Below are 24,088 nucleotides of genomic sequence, written 5' to 3'. Positions count from 1 at the left end.
CGCCTTACATTCTACACCAAGATGCTATCTCTAATGTCAATCCAGTGATCTTAGGGGAAAATGTCCCTAATGTCCAGTCAAAGAACTATACAAACATTTCATTTGAATTCAATCGGATATTGCAACATTTTCCTTAAATCTGACAATCATAAAAGAATTAGTCAGATGATAGAAACAAATTCAGCAGTTAAGTCCGATCTGTACGATATGTAAAGCAGACAAACCCCTGCTTTTAAGTTAAACATTCATCTATCAGTATAGATCAGTTCGAGTAAATGAACAACTTCTTTGCCACTAGCTGGATGCCAGCATTTTGTCGATAGTCATAGTGATCCAAAGAGAAGCAAGCATCCACAAAGGTTCCAATACTGAGCAAGGGCTCAATCGTAGCATTTTACTAGCCCTCAACTATGGTCGGTGAAGGTCGCCGGCCCTCACCCAAGTGTCGACGACCCTAGCCATCACCGTCGCCCCATTGTGGATGGGGTGGCGGCCACAAGCGGGAGGGCCTCCCTCCCGCCTCCGTTTTTGCTTTTTCTTTAAAAAAAAAAGAAAATCTTTTTAAAATTTGTAATCTAATTTAATTTAAATTTAAATCATATTTGAACAAAAATATCCTTGATCAGTCAAAATTTTTTGCCGGTCAGCGAGCCGGCAAGACCAAGTCCTTATTTGAAATAACTATAACCACTCAAGTGCTTCTTTAAGACTATGGCCACTTCATACCCTTATTTGAAATAATATTTACCTCATACACTTATTTGAGAAAATAATAGTACTTCAGTCCCTTATTTGGAATTTTTTCATATATATAAAGAGAGATTAAAAGAGAAAGGGAGAAAATGGAAAGAGAGAAAAAGTGACATAAAGAAAAGCAAAAACAAAAGAAAATGGGTAATCAATCGAGACCATCCACAAGTCCCTTCACTAAGATATTAAACTTTCAAGAAGTGACTTCACAATACCCACTACATATGGAGGACCTTAATCCATAAAAAAAACATCGGGATGTACTTAAGTATGAATTTGCAATCTCTAATATATAGCTTGATTTGGAATCTACCTTCGCTCTTCTCATGGATATATAAGTCATATGAACCAAATCACATAAATTTCATCCATTTGTATATATTTTCTTATTCTATTACTGTTTATTTGTATTCGATCACCTTTTTTGCATAGCACTAAATGTGAATTTCCTGTCTCAGTGTACTTTCTTGACCTTCAATCACTAAGGGGTATTTTGGTTTTCTTGCATGTCTGGATGCATAATGGGTGGACTAGCATTTTGGATTCATTTGTTTTCTCCTTTTGGCCATGAGTCCATGTGTCTAAATAAATAAAGATGTTTGGTAGAGGTAAATTGAAAACCAACGTAAGAAATTCAAATAATTATAGGAGAAGAAGAAAACAGAAAACGGAGAAAATAAATTATAACATTATTTGGAAGCTAGAGAAAACAATGATAATGAGAGAATCAATATGGAAAATTATATATAATCCTTTGATGGAACGTGATATTCTTTTTTCTCTCTCTCTCTCTCTCTTTTTGATAAATATAGGGTAGAACCCAAAAGTTATATCATTACTCTCCTAATAAAACATGGTTTAATTTAATCCTCTAACAATAAAAGAAACAAACCTATTGATCGCCAATTTAATACATAATTTAAAAAGTGCAGAGAGAGAGAGAGAGAGAGAGAGAGAGAGAGAGAGAGAGAGAGAGAGGGGGGATATTATTAGATTGGAACATGATAGTGATGATTTCTCCAGGGTATAATGTTAGCCTACGGCTGTGAGCAGTGCCGTAAGACTTGCTCATTTTGCAGTGAGTCTTTCACCTATTCTCACTCACTCTAGGCATGGGAGGTTACTAGACTTGCATATTCGGCGGTAACTAGAGCAAGCTCTGATGTAGTGTTTATCTTCATCATTGTAAGACCTCAAATTTCTTATCTATTTTTGTCTTCCTGACAGAGAAGAAATATGAGAATAACATTGTGGGGTCTCTCACCCAAGGTGGATCTTCTGCCTATTTCTTCCCCTTAAGCCTTTTAAGGACCTAAGAGCATAGATATTATTAGATTGGAATATGCCATAGACTCGATACACAATGTATTTTTGAACTTTTAATTTGTTCAATACAGTCCATCAAATATGTAATGTCGTCGCTGAACTTTTAGATTGTTCAATATGATTTTTAGAATTTCGATACATTTTTCATTTAGTTCCCAAACTATATGAGAATGTTAGATGTTGCATGTAAGCTTAAATTAATGAAAAGACAACATTAAATATCTTCATATAATTCAGGGGTTAAATTAAATAGTTTAGGGATCATATTGAATAAATTAAAAATTTAGAAAACGTGTTACATGTTAACTCGAAATTCAAGGACTATTATATCATTATTTCTATTGGGTTTGGGTCTTTGTCAATATGAATTAAATAAAAAAAAAAAAAAAAGCTAAAAAATGAGCCAATTGGAGATAGACATCAAAATGGGGAAAGCGAATAATGAGTCGTTGTCTGAACTTTGACCCAATATGTAATGTAATATTTCAAGTTTTTTTTATTTGATATGAAGCCTGAACTTTTAAATTATTTAATATAATAGCTAGACTTTTGGTACATGTTTAATTTAATCCACATACTATACGTGAACATCCAATATTGTTTCAAAACTTGAATTAATTGAATAACAATATTACATACTTTCATATAGTTCAATGACTAAACTCAACACATAATAAAAATCTAGGGACCACGTTAAATAAATCAAAAATTCAGATGTCATAATGAATAAAAAAAAAATTACAAACCGCGTTATATATTAAGACAAAATTCAAAAACCATGTCATTATCGTTATTGGTTTGGGTCCTTGTCAATATAAACTAAAGAAATAAGAAAGGAAAGAAATGGCCACACGACGCCGGAAAAAGGGCCAATTGCAGATAGCTATAAATAAAAATGGGGAGAGCGAACGAGGAGTCGCTGTCGGAACCTGGAAAGTTCGCGGGGCGACGAATCGTGCGATCCCACGTGGCGCGTCCTGGGGAATTAGGCATGCCACTCTCTTCTGTCCTCTTCGATAACATGCAAGTAGCAAAGACAGCTGCGTGTGGTGAAATGGTGGATTAGGCATGCGCCGTTGTCGTTGCATCGGAATCGCGACGCTTGGGCCCGAAATCAGATGGCGCTTACGTGCATCTGCTTGCACGAGAGATCGTGTGATCGGGTGCATCATCGGCTTCTGGGAAAATGATCTTTCGAAAGATGCGAAAACCGGGTTTGAGAAGTGCGGAGTTCGGCAGGTATCGACTGTTCGTTCTCTGCGTGGTACCAAAACTGAACCCGATTGAGCTGATGATAGTTTGGTGCGACTTCAGAGAGAGAGAGAGAGAGAGAACTGACCATGGGAAAGAGCGGGTTTCGAAAATTACACAGTAACTTGCGATGGAACATGGAAGGAAGTGGGTTGCGTCGGGGCTTAGATCGATGAAGTTTGAAATAAGTCGAGAAGCCGAGTCGAGATCATACGTGCACTCTCGCATCTGTCTGTGCCCATTAGACAGAATCTGGAAAACCAGTGTGATCTTAAGGGATGATGTCTCTCATGTCTCAGTTAAAGAACAACGCAAACTTTTCATTCGAATTCGTTAGGGTATTTCGACATCATCCTACCATCTTGACAGAAGGTAGAATTAGTCTGACTGATCTGTACAATTTGGGAAGCAGGCACGCCCTGCTCATAAGTTAAAGCATTTGTCCATCAGAATAGATTAGTTCAAATAAACGAACAACTTACTTCGCCACTAGCCGGATGCCAGCACTCCGACAATAGTCGTTAGGGATCCAAAGAGAAGCAAAGCATCCACACAGGTTACAGGATTGAACAAGGGCTCGATCTCAGCAGCATCACACTGAGTAAAAACAAGTTTTTCCTAGCTTTTATCGCCAGTGACCGAAACAACTAGCTCAAATTCTACATGAACCCTTCCATGATGAAGCAGGGCATTTAAACATTCAGCATAATATCTTTTTTCATGATTTGTGGGTTGTTTTATTTTTATTTTTATTTTTTTCAGTTCTGTGTGTGATCACGAGCAGGCATTTGATTGCGTTCCTGGTGTGTCTGGGACTGCCGAATGGCGCTTTTAGTACGAACAAGTCAATGTAGTATCGTGATGTTTATGGCTGGTTACCGTGCCAAGCTACGCGCCATTTTCGTTGGTTGACCTTTCTTGCAACCGGCAATCAAAACTGCCATTTAAAACCTTCATCTTCTTCTGGTGCCGTATCAGAGCAGCAGGTGCAGCAGATGAATAGCTCGAGTTCATAACACTAAGTGCAGGTATATCGAATTTGTTGGAAATGGTGATCCATTTTCTAGAATTTTCTAGTGTTGCTAAACTTCTAGAATTCCCTAGATGAAGTTTTTGGAAGAAAGAAAAATGTAGAAGCACATGTGTAGATCTCTCTAGAAGAAGAGAGGATAAACTACAATCTAGAACTCTCTAGATTAAGCCAAAGTGGACAACATTCTACACAAATCTAGAATGTTGGTAGAGCACCCTATAAATAGGAAAGTGGGGACAACAAATGTAAGAGGGTGAGGGAGATAAGCATAAAAACCACATCATGCTCCCTCACCAATACTTCCTTCAACTATTGTAAAATTACTTTCATAAACTAAAGAAACTATTTTCCCCATGTCCTATATCCTTTAGTTATCCTATCTTGTCCCTTGTCCATCCTCTACAAACTATACCATACACGTGCACATTTATATTTCTAACATGGTATCAGAGCCACATCTTTGGTTGGTGTTGGGCGTTTGTCCTCACCATACTCAACTAAAAAGACCAGAGCCCGAGCGAGAGCCAACAGAGCCAGAGCTGGAGCCAGAGCCAGAATCAAAGGCCAGAGCCCGAGCGAGAGCCAAGAGAGCCAGAGCCGGAGCTAGAGCCAAAACCAAAGCCGGAGCTAGAGCCAGAGCCTACAAGAGCCAGAGCCCGAGCCCGAGCTAACAACTACAACTAAGAACAATTTGATGCCCCAAGACATATGGGTCATCGTTGAAGAAAAGACATGCGCATTCGAAGGCGGGTGCAAGTGTTCCGACAAGAGAATGCAAGGGATTGTGGAACGAAGACGGAATAAAAGACATGGGATAAACTACAATATCCGAAGTATCCTGAAAATGGATCAAGGGAGAGTGTTGGAAATGGTGATCGATTTTCTAGAATTGCTAAACTTCTAGAATTCCCTAGATGAAGTTTTTGGAAGAAAGAAAAATGTAGAAGCACATGTGTAGATCTCTCTAGAAGAAGAGAGGATAAACTACAATCTAGATCTCTCTAGATTAAGCCAAAGTGGACAACATTCTACACAAATCTAGAATGTTGGTAGAGCACCCTATAAATAGGAAAGAGGGGACAACAAATGTAAGAGGGTGAGGGAGATAAGCATAAAAACCACATCATGCTCCCTCACCAATACTTCCTTCAACTATTGTAAAATTATTTTATCCAACTAATGAAACTATTTTTGTCCCATAAACCTTCTCAAAATATTTTATCCTTGTCCTTTGTCCATCCTCTATCAAATATAAACTATACCATGATTCCGCGCATATTTATATTTTTAACAGAATTAAATTCAGAAGATTGGTTTCTTAGAAATATATGAGGTTGTGTTCGCCATTTTCATTGCTGGTAGACAGCCTTGCTAAAACAGCAAGGACAAAACTAAGACGGATAGCCAGGGACATCTGTGTGATCAGGATAACCTCTCTCTCTCTCTCTCTCTCTCTCTCTCTCTCTCTCTCTGTGTTCCTGGTTCCTGGTAATAATACATCACAAGTTCAGTCCACGATCGATGGATAATCGTTTCCCCACACGAGCAGCACTGTCAATGTTAAGAAAAAAGTTCGCAAATGGCAGACCTTATAATAAACTATTGCACAATGCTCTGAAACTTGTTTGTTGCTAAGATTTTCCGAATGAAATTCCAGTGTGTAAATGGCTTTTGTAGTGAAGAGTAGCTCACAGGTTGTCAAAATTGAATCTGCATGTATTAGCTCAAGCAAGCTATATAGCCATGAGTCAGTGCTCTCCCCATTTATTAATACCATTTTTGGCCTACTCTCTCCCCTCAGCAGATAGGATTAAACCAATTTCTATGAATTATGATCTGAAGATAAATTCTGACTACTAGTGCAGGAACTTGATCAAGTCCCATGGCGACGATGTTTCATCGGACTTACGAAAATAAGACGCTCTCTTTTGAAGCCTACGCATCTAGCGCAATATAGTCTTCAGGGTACAAATTCTTTAGTGAACTTGAATCTGATGACAGAAGAAGAAATAAGGTCGCTTCATCCTGGCAGGTATGCTGCTCACTCTCAAAGAAGAATCAGATTCGTATTGGCAAAAGTCAGTCGATGGGCCGATCTGGCTTCAGAAAATCAGCTACTTCAATGGTACCCGGGTGTCACTTTGCAATGTATCATTGAAGTTGAGAGCAAAAATGTTGTAACACATTGTAAAATTGTTTTACGGGGATCAGTTGTAACCGAGTGTAAAGAGTCCTTGGAAATATTCAAGGAAATTCAGAGCACTTGCCAATCTATAATAACAAGTCACAGCCATGGTTGCTGTATCTATGACCACTGGGATCTATCCAAGTTTATAGGAAAATACAGAAAATATCACGATCTAACAGTTCAACATGCGCAATAGAGACTCGAGATGTTCGAATGCTTACAAGCACCGTCTGCTATGGAAACAATGGGATATCCTTGCAAAGAAAACCAAATGCGAAGTTGAGATAGTAGGAGTTTAAGTAGAGAAAAACGATGACCCCAACAAATGCCGCCACGTACGATCCTGCGAAACTCCAGAGGAAGGCATCTTTCCAGGACTCATCATCTCCGCCTTTGTTTGCAGTTTACCTTTGTAAATTGCTTCATCGAAAGTCGAATTGGTTCTTTGTGTCAAATGTCTTGCCCGACAAGTTATTGTGAGCAAAGCTAAAGAGTGGAAGTGTATAGCTATGTTGGTTGCAAAGGAATCGGACCGGTTAACTTGTTGTAAGAAAGGTCCAACCTCTATATTCCTTAAATTGTAAAGCATTTCTTGAATCGGTCTCGTCAGATGGTTTTGCAATAGATTTAAAACATATATATCGTTCAAATAACCAAGGATAGAGCCCATCAAATTATAGTGCGAGAGATCCTTTCCAGACAAATATTCCAGAAAGTTTCCCTTATAAGATTCCAATCTACTCAATGACATGAAGGTCACTTCTTCTAGCTTATCCAAAAAAGCACTTGTAAGACTATCATCATGGAGAGATGATAAGCCGAGCTGAGCCTTGGTCTGGACAAGAAATCATCGTTTATAAGCTATCTAATATGCCAGTTGATATATCCCCCACTAAATTGATGTCATCCAGATACAAATATTTCAACCTTGTCAAGTTAATAGTTCTTGGTAGCATTCGACCACGCAAGTTGTTGCCTGATAGTTTTAATACAGATTGTGAGACATGACCTGTGGCCAATGACTCTGGCATCTCCCCCATGAATCCGCTATTCAACGAGTCCAAGGTCGCCAACAATTTCATATCACCTATTGATAGAGGGATCTTACCTCCTATCTAGTTCTTTGACAGGTTCAAGGACTGCACATTTGGAAGTATAGAACTGATATGAGATGGAGGTGGTCCTTGGATCATGTCAGCAGACGCATCAAACCAAAACATATGGACAAGATTCGATTGGGAGGGCAAATCAAAAGCATCCGACAAGTCGTTGCCAAGGAGTTTCAACTCAACGAGACTCACATCGTTTTGCAATCGCCAATATCAGCACTGCTGAACTCCACATGCACATCACCAGCAAAGAAACTTCATGTTTTCATGATGAACACTTGCATTGCGCCATTACCTGCTTCAGTACCTGTATATGTATAGCTCGACATTATGTGCTATGTTTCTTCTAAATGGCTTGGTCTACCTTGACAAATGTAAATATTGTATGGGAGTACTAGTTTGGTATTTTTTATGAAACAAAAACTAGTTTTTGGTACATGTGGCACGACTATACCAATTTGGAGTTTTTGGCGGTATCATTCCTAATTATTATTTTTCTAGAATAAGTATATGTTGAATATCTTTTATGTGATTAACATTGAACCTCCGAGGCAACAGCTCTTGGCAAACAAAAGAAGTTGTCTCTCATGTCATACTATCAATTTTTTTTTGGAGTTCCACCATCTAGCATCTCTCAATCAATGTCGAGTAAATTTTGTTCTATGGAGTTCCATCAATATAAGAGATTCATATGCCTATGTATATATCGAGGAATTTGATTTTGCATGATATTGTATTGGTATACCATGTCTTACATATCCTCATTAAACATGACACAGGAGTAACATTTTATTAGATAGGTTGAAATTTCACGTGCTTCTTTTGGTTGGTTATCATCGGAAATTACTAACACGGCGATCCACATAAGACGTCATTTCAAGCAAAGTTGTCTATATTGGTATATTACGTAAGATGGCTAGTAATGACTAGACGCCAAGCAAGCAATTTTGACAGCAATTGAGCGGAATGATTACTTTGAAATTTTGTGTAAAGATTTAGCATTATATTGGCAAAATTGAAAAATTTATGATTTGATTATCATATATAAAATAGGTTTAAAAATGATTTGATAACTATCCCGATTGAGTTAATTCTTCATCAAGCAATGAGCACATAAGTGGAGCTCAAGCCTGAAACGGCAGAATAGTGGTCTGTGATCCATGCCTTTTTCGTTAAATTGTAGCAATTCCTAGCATCCAATGCTTTATGTTATTGGGATTTTTGAGACGCTATAACCCGATTGGTTTGATGTTGCTAGTCACAACCATCAGATAATTCACTATCTTGTGTAACATTTACAAACTGTTGTAAATGTTGGATTCCTTTTTGGTCGTGAATAAACTATTTTCTCTCAATTCTCAACCAAATCAAATCTCCTTATATTCAAATTAGCAAGACAATGGATACAATACTAACACTCTAGGAATCGAGAGTTCAAAATGCATAATCAAGATTCAAATACTTACAATCCTATTAAACCAAGGCTCTCCACTAGTTCATCGTATTTTTCCATCACAAAATGCTCAAAAGGACAATCTCTACTGGGGAAATGATGGGATAAACTTACGAACAAGGTTGAACAACATGTACTGATAGTACAAGTTTAGGTAAAGAAACAGAACCACACCAAGGAATGCCACCACGTATGATCCCGCAAAACTCCAAAAAAAGACTTCCTTCCAGGAGTCATCCTCCCCGATATGATTAAAAGATGGTGGTGTCCTTGGTCCTAAATTTGGGCCATCACAGCTTGTTAATGGTGCTCCACAAAGAAGATGGTTACCTCTATAACTTGCTTCCTCAAAAGTTCCAAATTGATTTTTTCGATCTGGTAACCTGCCTGACAAGTTGTTGTGAGCCACACTAAAAATCGACAAGGCATAGAGATTTGTTAGTTGTGGAGAAATGGGACCAGTTAAGCTGTTATAAGATAGATGAAAACTCTCTACATTCTGTAAATTGGAAAATGTTCCCGGGATCGATCCTATCAAATGATTGTGTGACAGGTTCAATACTCGAAGTTCCCTCAAGTAGCCCAACTCTGGAGGAATAAAGCCTTTCAAATTGTTCTGCGAGATATCCATTCCTAACATGAGGCTTAGGATGTTGCCCTTATAAGATTCCAACATATTCTTTGTGATGAAGTTTACTTCTTCTAATCTATTTACATAAGTAATCGGTAGCAATATATACCGTTGCTGAGACACAAATTTGAATTTGACCCTATTGTCGTGTTGTTCCCAATATGCTATCCGAAAGAATGGAGATGCCTCAAAGTATCCAAATGGCAAACCGTTCAAACAAGAAGGAATTTTCCCATAAAGATTATTATTGGAGAGATCCAATATGCTCATGTTTTTCAATAGGCACAGATCTGGAGGAATTGAACCTTCAAAATTATTTCCTTGCAGTAGAAGAACCCTCAAATTCCGAAGTGAACCAATCCACCTAGGGATCTCACTTGACAATGCGTTTTGTCTAAGATCCAATGTGACAATTGATGAAACTTCATAAAGAAACTTAGGAAAATGCCCAACAAGAGTGTCATTTGATAAATGCAAGAACCTCATAAATGTAAAGTTGGCACAAGGAGGCATATTCAGCCCAATGTTGTTACTTGAAAGGTCTAGAAGATTGAGATATTTCAAGTTGCATAAGCTATACAGTAAATGACCTCCTAGTAAGTTACTTGCCAGTATAAGCCATTGCAAGTCTTGAATATCTCCGATCTAATTAGGAAGTGTTCCAGATAGGAAATTATAACTTACATCCAAAACCGTCAAGATGGAGCTATTTAAGATACCAGGCGATATGTCCCCTCTAAAACAATTGTTATCCAAATACAAAAATCTCAAGTTTCTTAAGTTAGAATACCTCGGTAGCATTTGGCCTTGCAAATTGTTGTGTGACAATTTCAAAGTATCAAGTGACGTACAATCTTTAGCCAATGTCTCTTGTATCTCTCCAGTGAAACTATTATTCGACAAGTCCAATGATTCTAGAAGTTGCATATTGCCCATTGAGGGAGGGATTCCACCACTTAGTAAGTTGTTTGAAAAATTCAAATATTCCAAACTCGGGAGCATAAAACCAATCGAAGATGGAAGCTCTCCTTCAATTAAATTAGCAGACACATCAAACAACCACATGTTGGCAAGACTCAAATTAGAAGGCAACTGAAAAGCACTTGACAATTCATTGCCTATGAGTTCCAACCATTCCAAATTTACATTGTTGTCTAGTAGCCAGTTCGGGAAATTTCCTGTCATTCCATTGTGGTTGGGTTGAACACCTCTCAAGTCATACTGTCTCTTCAGAAAACTGGGAATTACGCCATTTGCATCTTTGTTGAGCACACAATTCGATAAACTAAATACCTTCAGTTGAAATGAAGGAAACCAAGTGGGGTCTTCTGTATTTACTTCTAGATGATAACGGTTGTCGACAAGGTGGAATACCTCAAGGTTAGAATTATTAACCAGGGAAGCAAGCGAAAGTGAGCCTTCAAAAGCATTTCCAGATAAGGCAATATATTCAAGTGACTTGAGATTATTGAGGAGACACAAAGGAATGGCCCCGCTAAAATTGTTATATTGAACATCAAGTGCACGAAGTGAGGTCATATTGCATGAGCACAAAGGAAGAGGACCCCAAACCCCATTACCAATAATTTGCAAGTCCTCAAGGTTCCTTAATTCGCACAAGCCTGTTGAAGTGGACACTAGTATCATGTTATATAAATTCTTTAATTATCCTCTATTATACACATTTATGAAATATGCATGCACTGTCATGCTAAATATAGCGATTTTAAATCATTTTTTTCTTCTTCAATACACCATTTGTATTGATATATAGTTTATTATTACTTTGCTAATTTCATTTTTTCTTCTTTTATAAACCATTTTTACATAACTTGTTTTTTATATGTGGGCAATCCCATCTTTTAATACCATTTATTTCTTAACGAGAGCTAAAATGCTATATCAAATTGTTATCCATACTTAATTCAATTTAGTTTGTTCTTATCCACTTGAAGTGATGGGAATGATATCAAATATAAGAGTTTCTTTCTTTCAAATGTAATGATGAATGTTCTAACTATAAGACTCATCATAATTATGCACTTATCATTACTAATTTATGATATATTTTAAAGATATATATATATATATATATATATATATATATTGTTCTATAGACTTTTGAAATAAGTGTATTGGAAGTCTTAAAATTTGTTATGAATATGCAATTCAGTCATAAAAATTTTAAAAAGTGCAATTAAATCTTAAATTTTGTTACGAAAGTGTAATCAAGTCTTAAAACTTTCAAGAAGTATAATTAAGTCTTGAAACTTATCAAATTTTTCCAATCAAATCTTTCCAATCAAATCTTTCCATTGATTGTACTATTCGAAAGTTTTATGATTTGATTGCATTTTCATAATGAGTAAATTTTTAAAAAGTTCTAGGAGTTGATTGTACTTTTGTGATAAGTTTTAAGAGTTAATTCCACTTTTTGAAAATTTTAGAACTCAATGGTACTTTCATGACAAATTTTAAAACTTGTAGTGCACCTATCCCTAGTCTTTTTATAATAATAGATAATGTTTTCTATTAATATGGTAATAGTTGATTTTCTATTTTGCTAATATTCATTTACTTGTAAACCGCGGCATCCGTTACCAATAGTGAGAAATGAATGCATTTTCATAGGAGTACCTTCCAATAACTTCGAAGCACTCAATCCACCAAACTCGATGTCTAAGGCCTTAAGAGATGTTATCCTCACAATGTCCAGGAGGGCATCATTGGCCAAATTGTTACCCGAAAGATCCAACACCTCCAAATTTGGACCTGTGATGGACAAATAAAAGGTTCTCAAAATTGAAGGTTACATATCAGCAAGGCATAGTCTTCTATTTTACATATACCTTCAAGCTGATTGGAAGATAAATTTTGGGCCTCCATTGAAGTTTGCTTGTACATCGCGGGGATTTGTTGTAGATAATTGTTAGATAGATATAGCGTCTTCAATTTCTTCAGGTGCAACGTTCCGTTTAAATATGATTATGGAAAGATTCATAAATGCATGTCGATAACTAATTATTTACAAATATTCATATGTCTAACTAGTATTGAGAATAACCATATGCTTGTTATGAGGAGAATTGTTTTATAAGCAAAAACCAGTTGATCCAACATATCCAAGCATAAAATATAAAAATAAAAGTCTCGTGTTACATGACTTTGTAAACCAATTTCATAAACAAGTAACTTATACCTCTAACAATATCTATTAGACATTATCTAGCAAAGGTGAGAGAATATTCTCCCATGTGCTCCCACGTAAGAGTTGACTTTACCTCTATAATTACCATGTGACACAATAGATGACATAACTTTGTCATGTGACCCACGTTCCACCAACAAGCATTTGTTTATTAATTTTCCATTTCTAAAATTCTATCTTGTGTTGAGATTAAATTTCAAAACATGAATAAGGAGAAAGGAATCTTCATATATTCTTGAAGATATAGTTTATTTTGCCTGGAGAATGTTCCGTTACGTCCTTGCCATGTGACTTTTGACTTCACCCACATTTGACCAATAAACATTAGTTTAATGTTTATCATCTCCAAACTTCAACCTTTTCAGTTTAAATTTTAAAGATAAATAAAGAGAAAAGCTTTCATATGTATTCTTGAAGGTATAGTTAAGTTTGCAAATCCCAAACTTCAAAATCTCATTACTTTTAGTTTCTAACAATTTATAAAGAGGAATTATCATGTTCCTCAAATATGGGAATATTCTTCCAACAAAGAAATTGTCTACATTTAGAGCTCAGCAAAATGCAACAAACTAGTGATATGTTTCATCCGTGACAATTATTGTTAATTTGAAGGATTAATACCACGAAAAACTCTAGTACACTTATAATAAATTTATCCCAAACTAATTTTTTAATATAAAAATCTCCAAATTAGTACACTTATGATAAATTTACTCAGACTAATTTTTTTACCACTAAAAATCACAAACTTGTACATATGTGATAAATTTATCCTCTGTTAGTTTCCGTTAAATTTTACTATCAAATTATTAAATTTGATGACATGTAACAGTTAACGAGTGTATTACTTTATCCCATGTCACAGGTATATCAATTTTGTGATTTTTCGTGGTATTAATTTAATTCAACGGGTAGTATATTTGTCATAAATAAATCAATTTGGAGTTTTTGACAATCAAAAAATTAATTTTGAATAAATTTATCACATGCGTACTAATTTGAGATTTTTAATGGTAAAAAAATTAGTTTGGGGCAAAATTTATTATAGGTGTACCAATTTAAAGCTTTTTTTGATTAAAAAAAAGTGCAGGTTAAATTTGTTATATATGTATCAATTTGGGATTTTTCAAGATATTAATCCCATGTTATATAAATATTGCAATTTAGTTAATCAATTTCTTATTTTCAATCATAAGGAAATTAAGCAGAATATAAAATCCTTTTACTTCAATATTACAATAAAACTTCTGAACTTGCATTATGTTGTTAAAATTGTAAGTAGTTAAAAATCGCGACTTCATTTAGAACATAACATACTTACATTTTATTTAGAATTTGTAATGATAGTTTGAACGATTTAATCTATAAATTTACTTAGCTTGACTCCAAAATTTTTGCAAAGACATTAATTAGAATAAAGTTCATAAATTCTAGTTTGTTCTGCGGCAGCTTTTTCCTCCAATTTCACAATTAGGTAGATTTCAAATAGTTGATTGATGAAGAGAGAATACTGTGATTTGACTTAATTTCTAAATAAATAAAAATGGAACATACTTTTGCACATTTGTTTTGGACCTGAACATGTCCTTAAAAGGTTCCCTCCTAAATTGGATATTTGTTTACTAAATAAACCAGCGCAAATTATTTTATTCAAGTAATTTAGTTTATTGAATCAAAAAAGCAAACAAAATTCTAGTAGTAAATTATAAATTATTCTAAATACAGTGTTTTCTGTTGACTACGAGGGCGTTAAACAAAATACAGTAATCCTATCACTTCAAAGTTACAAGACAATTAATAGTTTGTGTGTGTGTGTATATAATATTTATTAAAGTTTAAAACTTAAAGACAAAGATCATGAGCATTAGTTGTTGTACTACATCTTCGTTTCTTTTCTCTTTTCTCATTTTATCTCTCAATTCAAGTAAAATTTTAAATAATTGATAATGAGTTATGGTATTTAGCTCATACATTAATTTAACTAGCAAACATAAAGGCCACAGATGGGAGCTTTTATTACAAGCTTTGAGCTCCATTACTTTGATACAATTTTCGGGAAAATTACAAAAAAAAAAATCCTAAATCTATTACAATTATACATATTTAGTCTTAAAAAAATTATCAATTGAGTCATGAAACTTTTGTATTTGTATCAATTTTGGTTGAAAATCACTATCATGGACACCAACTGCCCTATGTGGCATAGTTGGCGCTAACTGGACACAAATTTATAATTTTTTTAATATTTTTGTTAATTTTTTCTTTTTCTTTTCTTTTTCCTTTTTTTATTTTTTTATTTTTGGCTTTTCCTTCCTTTACCCATTGTGGTTGGTGAGTAGTGGCTAGTGAGGGTTGTCGAAGCTCGCCAATCACTAGGCGAGGGCCGCAAAGCCCTCGCCTCACCCATGGCTGCGAAGCCCTCATCCACATTTGCACGAATAATGATTAATTTGGAAAATATTTTTCGAAAAATAATCGTTTGTATATTAAGAAATGAATAAACAAAGACATAAATTGTCACCGATAATGAAAACATTATTCATAGGTTAATTATTTTAGAGAATATAAATGATCATATTTAGTAAAAATATTTTTTACATCATTCATTTTATGCGAGACAAATGAAACCTAAGAATTGCATCATTTGTGCACTCATATTATGTCATTAATTCACTTGACTTACTTTATAGTCTATAACATTCTAGCACGACATCTCCTATTATTCAAAAACGGTAAATAAACTATTACTTAGAAATATATTTGAAAAAAAAAAAAACAGAGAGAGAGATTCACCCAATAGAGAATTTCCACTTAAATCCGGCACTTGAAGTTCCTTCAGAGGAAGGAATAAAGAGGCGTTAACAACCCAAGCTCCCGAGTCGAAATCCCGTGTATTATTCAAATATAGCCAAGCCACTCGCGAAGTGGTTTTGTCGCACACCACGCCTTCCCAGCCACAACAGTTGTTGCCGTTGTCGTCACGCCATGATGAAAGGGGAGACGCGCTCGGGCTGTTGAAGGCGGCCTTGATGCTGAGCAGTGCATTCCTCTCTTCTTCCAGGCACCCCAGGCCTCCACTCCCCATCAACACCAGCAACGCCCAAGTCCACCACGTACACCATAGAAGACACTTCATGTTTGTATATCCTAAGGCGTGTTTTGTGCAATCTGCTTCTTCTGCTTCACCATATACTTGATTTATATACGCAGAGTCTTCCCATTTTGAGCGATTATCACAGCCGCACTATTGGCAAAGTCAAGTCTGCTGTGGCCAATCCCACCAAACTTGTGGATGACGCCGTTGACTTGACCCAGAACTTCTAGAGAAAGAGAAAGATGAAGACTAAAAAATGAGTTGCATAGAATGATAAAAGAACGATTTTGAGCAACTCAGCAGAAAATAAGTTACATGGTTTCACCCCAAGTTATGAAAGAAAAATCTCCTTCACAAAAAATAATAATAATAATAATAATAATAATAATAATAATAATAATAATAATAATAATAATAATAATAATAATAATAATAATAATAATGATACATTAGATAAATTACCAAAATTTGATGCTATTAATTTTCGGACATGGGTCATTTTATCAAGAAATGTCGAATAAATGAGTAATTGTTGGGTTCGTTGAAGGATGAATTTGACCATTTCAATCGATTTGATGGAGCAATTGAGAGAATATCAATATTATAATTAATTTGAAGTATCAATGAATGCAAAATCAATTAACTATCGGTATTTAAAATGATGTAAAAAATATAATTTTAAGCTCGTGCAAAGCGGATGTCTTACTAGTGTTAAAATCTTTTTAAGCAAACTTATTCGGGTTGTTTAAGGCGGACTTGATATTGAACAGGGCATTCTTCTATAGTCTATCCTTCTAACAACCCTATCGGCTATTAAATGAACTTACAGTCTTCTGTGGGTCATAAGATATGTACATGCTAAATTGAATCTAGACCATTAAAGATAATGGACCCCATGGATCTGGAGGTTCAAATTCGATTTAGTATATATATTAAGTTCATGAAATATTTGCTCATGGCCACTATTAAATAAACTTACGGTGTTACGTGGGTCATGAGAAATTATGATATGAACATATACACGCACACCCACACACTAAATTGAATCTAGACCATTAAAGATAATGGACCCCATGGATCTGGAGGAGACTCAATTTAGTATATATATTATGTTCATGAATATTTGCTCATGGCCTGTGGTTTACATGGTTTTTTAGCTAGAAAAGATATGAACATCTTGTATGGGCATTTCTTTGGATATTCAACTAGGGTCATCTCTTTGGCTTAAGGAGATATACAAATGGCAGAGCCCGCAAAACACAATCGTGTTCTCTCCGGTGATTTTCCTCCCTTTTACAGTGATTCATCGGCAAAAACCAACCTTTCAAATGATTACTACTTTACATAGTAGTTTCGAGAGTTTATTGATGTGGCTCGGGCCATCTTATTAGTAGCGTACAATTCATCATCTGTTGGTGTGATCACTATGCTTATTTAAAATTATTGCCAAAAGATAGTTCTATAATTTTATTGATTTTTCTCAACCAAATCTAGCGTAAATAGAGCAGACAAATTAGTCGGGGCGTGGAGCAACCTAGAAGGAGGGGGTGACGTCACCCTCTGCTGAGATCTCTCGTTGAGGAAATCAATTGCCACCGCCCCTTTTGATTTTCTTTCTCTTTTTCACCCGTTTTCTTTTATTATTAAATGAATTAATTATATTAAAAAGGGAAATGTTATTAGTTTGGGTCTTTGTCAATCAGAAAGAAATTAGCAACATAACGTGGCGAGTGGGCAAATGGGAAATGATATGATGAGGAGTTGAACAACTAAGTCAGCGGTTGGAAAATAGAAAGTTTAAGAATCTTATCATCACATATAGATATAATGATGGGATAGATGTAGATATATTATACGTAGATATAGATGTATCTATTGAGAACTACTAGCTTAACGTACTGGATGTATTTGCTAAACTAGTGATTGCACATTTTATAAATCAGGAATCATTGGTTTATCGATGTAGGATGATTTCAAAAATTCGGATTTGGGAACCGACCTTTTTTATTGAGTTAAAATTCAAAATCTAATATTAAAAAGCAAAAAAAGCACCACAAAAACATATATAATCCTTTGATGAAATGTGATATTCTTTTCTCTCTCTCTCTTTTCTTTTATTTTTTATTTTTGGATAAATATAGGGGTAGAAGTAGAACCCAAAAGTTATATCATTACTCTCCGAATAAACATGGTGCAATTTAATCCTCTAACAAGGTGGCCAATTTAATACATAATTATCGGGATAAGTACACTAATGGTGCTATAAGTTGTGTACGGCACTCACTTTTGTGCCAAAAGTTTCTGTTGGATCATTTAAGTGCCAAATCGAAGGAAAAACGATCACTTTGATGCCACCAGCGAAAGATTCCGGCCACCGGTGAAAGATTCCGGCCAAAATGATTACGTGGTTTTAAAAAAAAAAAAAATTGATAGGCCTTTAAATGATGTCGTTTTCGGTCCTCCTTAAGAAAACGATGTCGTTTTGCTGTCTTACATGGATGGCTTCATGGAAACGTGCCGTTTAGCTTACACAAGCATTGAAATTAGGGTTTCCGCCGCTCGGCCACCGTTGTTCGCTCGCCGTTGCTCGGCCACCGTCGCTCGGCCACCATTGTAGTTGCTCGACCCCGGTGAGCGAGGAGAGCGAGATTGTTGCGGGGAAAAATCGAAGGCGAGGGCGGAGGAGGAGGAGGAGGAAGAAGATGGGTCGAAGGTGTTCTTTGCCGGCTTATTTCTTCTTTCGCGGTGCGTTGTTGGTGTCATCGGCTTCTTTGGTGTCTTTGCCGGTCTTTATTCGGTGTCGTCGTGGAAGTCTGTTGTTGCTAGTGTGGGTCTTCGAGGAAGAAGAAGACACGAAGACGAGCCTTCCCTCTCTCTCTCAATTTGGGGATTAGGGTTTCAAAGTTGGGGGAAAGATGTCAAACGGCGTCGTTTTGGTGTTTGGATCGACTCAACTCTCCGACGAGCCACGTCGGCTTCAAAATTAATAAAAAAGGGCCACGTCGGATTTCCAGCCAATTTCGTCGGCATTGACACCAAAGTGAGCATTTTTCAAATTTTTTGGCACTTAAGTGATCCGACGGAAACTTTTGACACCAAAGTGAGCGCCGTACACAACTTATGGTACCATTAGTGTACTTATCCCCATAATTATCACACGCATTGTTGAGTTGGATAATTCAATTTGCTAGCCTGAAATTATACAATTCTTTTTCTTAATTTCTAATTTTGGGATAGAGTACAAAAAATAAAAGATATTAAGACATTTCGGTCCACTTTCAAACAAGAGCCCCTGCTCGGGTAGTTGACGGCGGCCTTAACATTGAGTGGCGCACTTCTCTATTCTTCCAAGCACCCCATGCTTCCGCTCCCCATCAACACTAGCAATTCACCGTTGACTTGACTCAAAACTTTTCTAGAAGAAAAATATGAAGATTATAAAATGAGTATTATAAAATGATAAAAGAACGATTACTAGCAAATCAACAAGAAAATAAGTTACGGTAGTTTCATCCAAGTTATGCATAAAAGTATATGTCAATTCAATCATTATGAAATAAAGCTAATCCTTCGTGGAAATTCAATAATCAACAATGACCACGAGGGCCTGAACTTACTTGGAAATCTATTTAGCTTATTGTGTGATCATGGAATCACTTGCGACTTAATGGATGTGATCCGTTACATTGAGCTGCACCATACGACAACTTTCTATCTAAAGATATGAATATTTTGTACTTGGATGTTTAAATTGGGAATCAACTAATATCGCATCTTTGCCTCAAGGAGAGAAAACACAATTATATTCTTTTGGGGATTTCCCTCCCTTTTCATAAGTGATTTTATTAGCAAAAATCAACATTTCAAATGATCACAATTTTGTATAGTACTTTCGAGAATTTATCAACATTACACAGATCATGTTATTATAGTATAATTAGTCATCCGTCGATGCGATGCGATTACTGTACTTATTTAAAATTATTGCCAAAAGATAGTCCTATAATTTTAATCATCCTTCTCAACCAAATCCAACGAGATAGAATGGGCAAATTTTTTTTTTTTTATACAGTAACGGAAACACTTCATTAAGTACTTGAAAATGAGAGTCCTAATACATAAGAGGCGTCATTACATAAGTAGATCTAACAAAGTTTGAGGAGGGGATGAGACCCAATTCATAGATAAGCAATTGTTCCGGTGGGCTTTAGCTACCCAATCTGCCACAAAATTGGCATGTCTTGAACAATGGGCTATTTGAACTTTTGTGAAGGCCTGTAATTTTTCCTTGCACTTGCTAATTATAGGCTGAACTTCCCAACTTACCTGTTGTGAGCTGTTTATGGCTTTAACTAGTTGCGAACTGTCTGACTCAAAAAGAAGTACTTCGTGTCGTTTAGGGAAGAAAAAGGTAAGGGCTTCCCACAAAACTAGGGTTTCTGCCATTAAGGGGGAAGAGGCTCTTATTTCTTTAGCAACTCCTCCCAACATCCTCCCCTCCGAATCGCGGCTGATGCAAGCTATGGAATTCTTCAGCGAACCAGGTACATACATTCCATCTATGTTGATCTTTAACACTCCAACTTGCGGTGGAATCCATTTTTGAGGTGTTTCACTTTCTGGGTTTACTGATGTATTAAGTTCGTGGGTTGTCCATACTGCAGCTTTTCGGATCTGGGGACTGATTCTGGGTTGTGGTCGCTGCAGTCCGCGTCGGGCTCTCCTCCATAAATCAGCGAAGCTTTCTTCTTCCGGCACATGGTTTTCCTGCCTCCGCTCATCACCCTTCGGAAGACATGGACCTTTCGGAAGAGACGGCCCTCCGTCCTGCTCGCGTTCACTCCTTCCCGAAGTTTCTTCCTCTCCCGTTTCTTCTGCTGGAGTTCGGGTTTGCAGCACACCGTGCGGTCTCCTTGTCTCAGATCCGCCCTCTGCAGCTTCTCTAGTTTGAGATCTGCAGGTTTCATTTGGTCTCTGATCTTCCACTTGAGCCTTTGGAGGTTCAGATCTGTTAATTGCGTGGGTTCTTTGTCCATCAACTTGGTGGGTCTCAGCAGGTCTTCTGTTTGCGTGTATTTGTTGTCCATCAGTTTCGGGAGTCTGGGATTGCATCTGACCTGTGCTAACTCTGTTCCACGAACCAACAAAGCAGCCGCTTGGTCGAACTGATCCTCCGTTTGGCTCGCCTACACGGCTCTCTTCATTAGTCCCCTCTAATCCGGTTCGATTTTTCAGCTGACCATTCGACCCCGGAATGTCAGATCTACCCGCTGCCCACCCTTCTTTAGCAGTATTTCGAAGTTCAGGGGTGCTGTGCGACGATGATGCATCTCTTCTTGTTACTCTTTTTTGATTCTCTCCTACCGTCGGTGTCTCTCTTTGTCTGGATTCCCCCGCACCACTCAACCTTGGTGGCGTTTTTCCTCTCCACTCATCATCTCTATGTTGATTTTGAGGTTGTAACTCTTCCCCTAATTCTCCGTTCCCCTGTCTTGGTTCTTCAGTTATGTCTCTAACCCCTGTTTGTATTGTTTTAGTTGCAGATCTTTCGTCTGTGCTATCATTTGGACCACCCTTCCTTGGATTCCACCTGTTATAGCTTTTCAAAACCGCTAGTGCTGAGTCGATGATAGCCGATGCCTCTGGTTCTATACCCCGAAAGACGGCCTGATTTCGGGCCTTCCACATATTCCACAGCGTAACAGCCACCAAGTGCAGGTTTGTAGGATTTGGTGTCTGTTTGAGGTTGTCGAACCATTCCTCTATTCTTATCAATCCCTGACTGGATATTTTAATGTTCAGCTCTGTATTATCCCATATTTGTTTTGTCCACGGACACAGCAGGAAGAGATGTTCGACCGTTTCTCTCTCATAATGGCATAATGGACACAATGGATCAGGTGATACTTTCCTTCGAAACAGATTGTCTTTTGTTGGAAGAGCATTTTGACTCAGATTCCACATAAAAATTCTTATCTTTGGCGGAGTGTGCAAATTCCATATGTCTTTCCAAAGTGAGGGGGAAGGTTGAAACGAAGATGTGGCCTGATTGCCCTGAGCGCTTTCTGTATCATCTTTAATGAAGTTATATGCACTTTTCACTGTGTATTTGCCTTCTTGAGTCCGATAGAACAGGCAAATTGATAACTGCAAAAATATCCAAATAATATACGATAGAGGGGAGACGAAGCGGAGTGGGGGCGGCGATTACACCGAAGGAGGGGGAAATTTTGGGGGTGCGCAGTGCGCACGGTGGAGCAAGATAGAAGGAGGGGGTGACGTGGGGGGCGGGGGTTGGACAGGGAGAGAGGGAAAAGGAGACGCCAAGCGAAGGTGGGATTGGATGGCTTGGTAGAGACGAGGAAGCTAATTAAACAGTTACCAAGCATTTGTCCATCGAATAGTGGAGAAAAATACTCTTGCCATTTAAAAGACCATACGCTATTGTTTTTCATTCTCTCGCAAATCAATTTTATGACATCGCACTTGTAGATTCTCAAGTTGGAAGTTCCTCTCACATCCCTGACAACAAGTTGAAAAACGCTTCCTCGTTTCACTCAGGGGGACAGCAGAGGACAAGGCCGAAAAAACCTCGGGCGATGCTAAAGCACTTCCATGGAAACTCTCCTCCGCACAACCTCGACCGAAACTAAACTTAGGGTTACAGTCCTCGACACTCTCGTTCGCACAACATCATCGACGAATCTACTCACGGAAAATCCCTCATCGAACATGCCGAAATCCAACACCTACTGTCAGTTCATACACACATCAGTAACCAAAAGTAGCGACAAAAAGCAAAATCCGTAGCAACGCCGAAAAGCAGCAAAGCTCCGACCAGCTCGACGGCGGTTCGGGAGCGCGGCGTCGCCGGAAACGAGCTCGAATCTACAGAGAGAGGAAAAACTCCGAAGCGGAACTCTGACGGCGGCTGCGGCTCAATCCCGGAGCCGCCCGGAGATCGGAGATCGGAGGCGGATAGACGATCGCCGGAGGGGCCGCGGCGCAAGTTAGCGCAGCCGGGAGAGAGAGAGTTTTGGGTCTTTTCGCAGAGGAAGCAGGCGACGAACAGACAAGAGAGAGAGAGAGAGAGAAAACTATCTGCGCTGATATCTTTTTCTCTCTCTCTGAAAAAGCGTGCATTTCTTGAATTAACCAAAAAAAAAAACAGGCTGGTGGCGGAAACAGGCTGGTGGCGGAGGCTAACGTGCGCCGACATCGGGAGGCGACGAGGGCCGTCGGATCGCGGAGACGAGCGGGGGTGCGCAGTGCGCACGGGGAGCAGGATAGGAGGGCGGGTGACGTGGAGGGAGGGCGAGGGGGTGTGCAGGGAAAAGGGAGGAAAAAGCGAGGCCAGCAAAAGCGAGGGTTGGATAGTTCGGTAGCGATGAGGAAGCCGCCACGTCACCCACTGCTGAGATCTTTCATTGATTGAGGAAGCCAATTGCCACCTTCCCTTTTTTTCCCACTTTCAAATTTAAAAAAGTGCAGAGAGAAAGAGGGGAGATATTATTAGATTGGAACATGACACAAACGATTTCTACCCTCGACTTGATACGCAATGTATTTTGAAATTTTAATTTATTAAATATAGTCCATCCAATATGTAATATCGTTGCTGAACTTTTAGATTGTTGAATATGATTTTTAGAATTTTGATATATTTTTCATTTAGTTATTGAACTACATGAGAATGTTAGATGTTGTATGTAAGTTTAAATTAATGAAAAGACGATATTAAATATCTTCATATAATTTAGGGGTTAAATTAATTAGTTTAGGGATTATATTAAATAAATTAAAATTTTAGAAAACGTGTTATACGTTAACTCGAACTTCAAGGACTAATTATCTCTATTGGGTTTGGGTCTTTGTCAATATGATTTTTTTTCCAAATAGCTCAAAAATGGGCCAATTGGAGATAGACATCGAAATGGGGAAAGCGAATAATGAGTCGCTATCGAAATATGAAGTTCGAGAGAAGATATTTATTGATGGAGAAACTAATACAAATTGTTTATGAACTTTGGCACAATAAATAATGC

General features: G+C 37.4%; 1 protein-coding gene and 1 long non-coding RNA gene across 2 annotated transcripts; one reads left to right on the top strand and one right to left on the bottom strand.

Annotated features, from left to right (window-relative positions):
* Window positions 1–4,853: 4,853 nt before the first annotated feature.
* Window positions 4,854–16,034, bottom strand: LOC120290449 (receptor like protein 21-like). Its single transcript, XM_039306718.1, has 5 exons — window positions 15,743–16,034; window positions 12,379–12,513; window positions 10,532–11,363; window positions 10,426–10,477; window positions 4,854–5,000 (listed from the first exon to the last, which is right to left on the bottom strand). Exons 1-5 carry the CDS (start codon window positions 16,032–16,034, stop codon window positions 4,854–4,856), a joined length of 1,458 nt encoding a protein of 485 aa, XP_039162652.1.
* A 4,444-nt stretch (window positions 16,035–20,478) lies between these two features.
* Window positions 20,479–22,020, top strand: LOC104431459. Its single transcript, XR_005548726.1, has 3 exons — window positions 20,479–20,587; window positions 20,708–21,761; window positions 21,846–22,020. It is a non-coding gene; the product is annotated as an uncharacterized LOC104431459 (long non-coding RNA).
* The last annotated feature ends 2,068 nt before the right edge of the window (window positions 22,021–24,088 follow it).

The sequence above is a fragment of the Eucalyptus grandis genome, chromosome 2 (assembly GCF_016545825.1).
Source record: "Eucalyptus grandis isolate ANBG69807.140 chromosome 2, ASM1654582v1, whole genome shotgun sequence".
NCBI lineage: Eukaryota > Viridiplantae > Streptophyta > Magnoliopsida > Myrtales > Myrtaceae > Eucalyptus > Eucalyptus grandis.
The sequence above is the reverse complement of the archived record's forward strand: the minus strand, read 5'-3'. Positions and strand labels throughout refer to the sequence as shown.

Bases quoted from the DNA above. Each gene is read 5' to 3' on its own strand.
- LOC120290449 (XM_039306718.1), bottom strand. From the start codon at position 16,034: ATGGGGAGTGGAGGCCTGGGGTGCCTGGAAGAAGAGAGGAATGCACTG. The intron at 12,514-15,742 runs GTGAATCTCTCT...TGTCCATCACAG, and splicing joins AAGTGGAAATTCTCTATTGG to GTCCAAATTTGGAGGTGTTG. The intron at 11,364-12,378 runs GTACTCCTATGA...CCACTTCAACAG, and splicing joins TGCTTCGAAGTTATTGGAAG to GCTTGTGCGAATTAAGGAAC.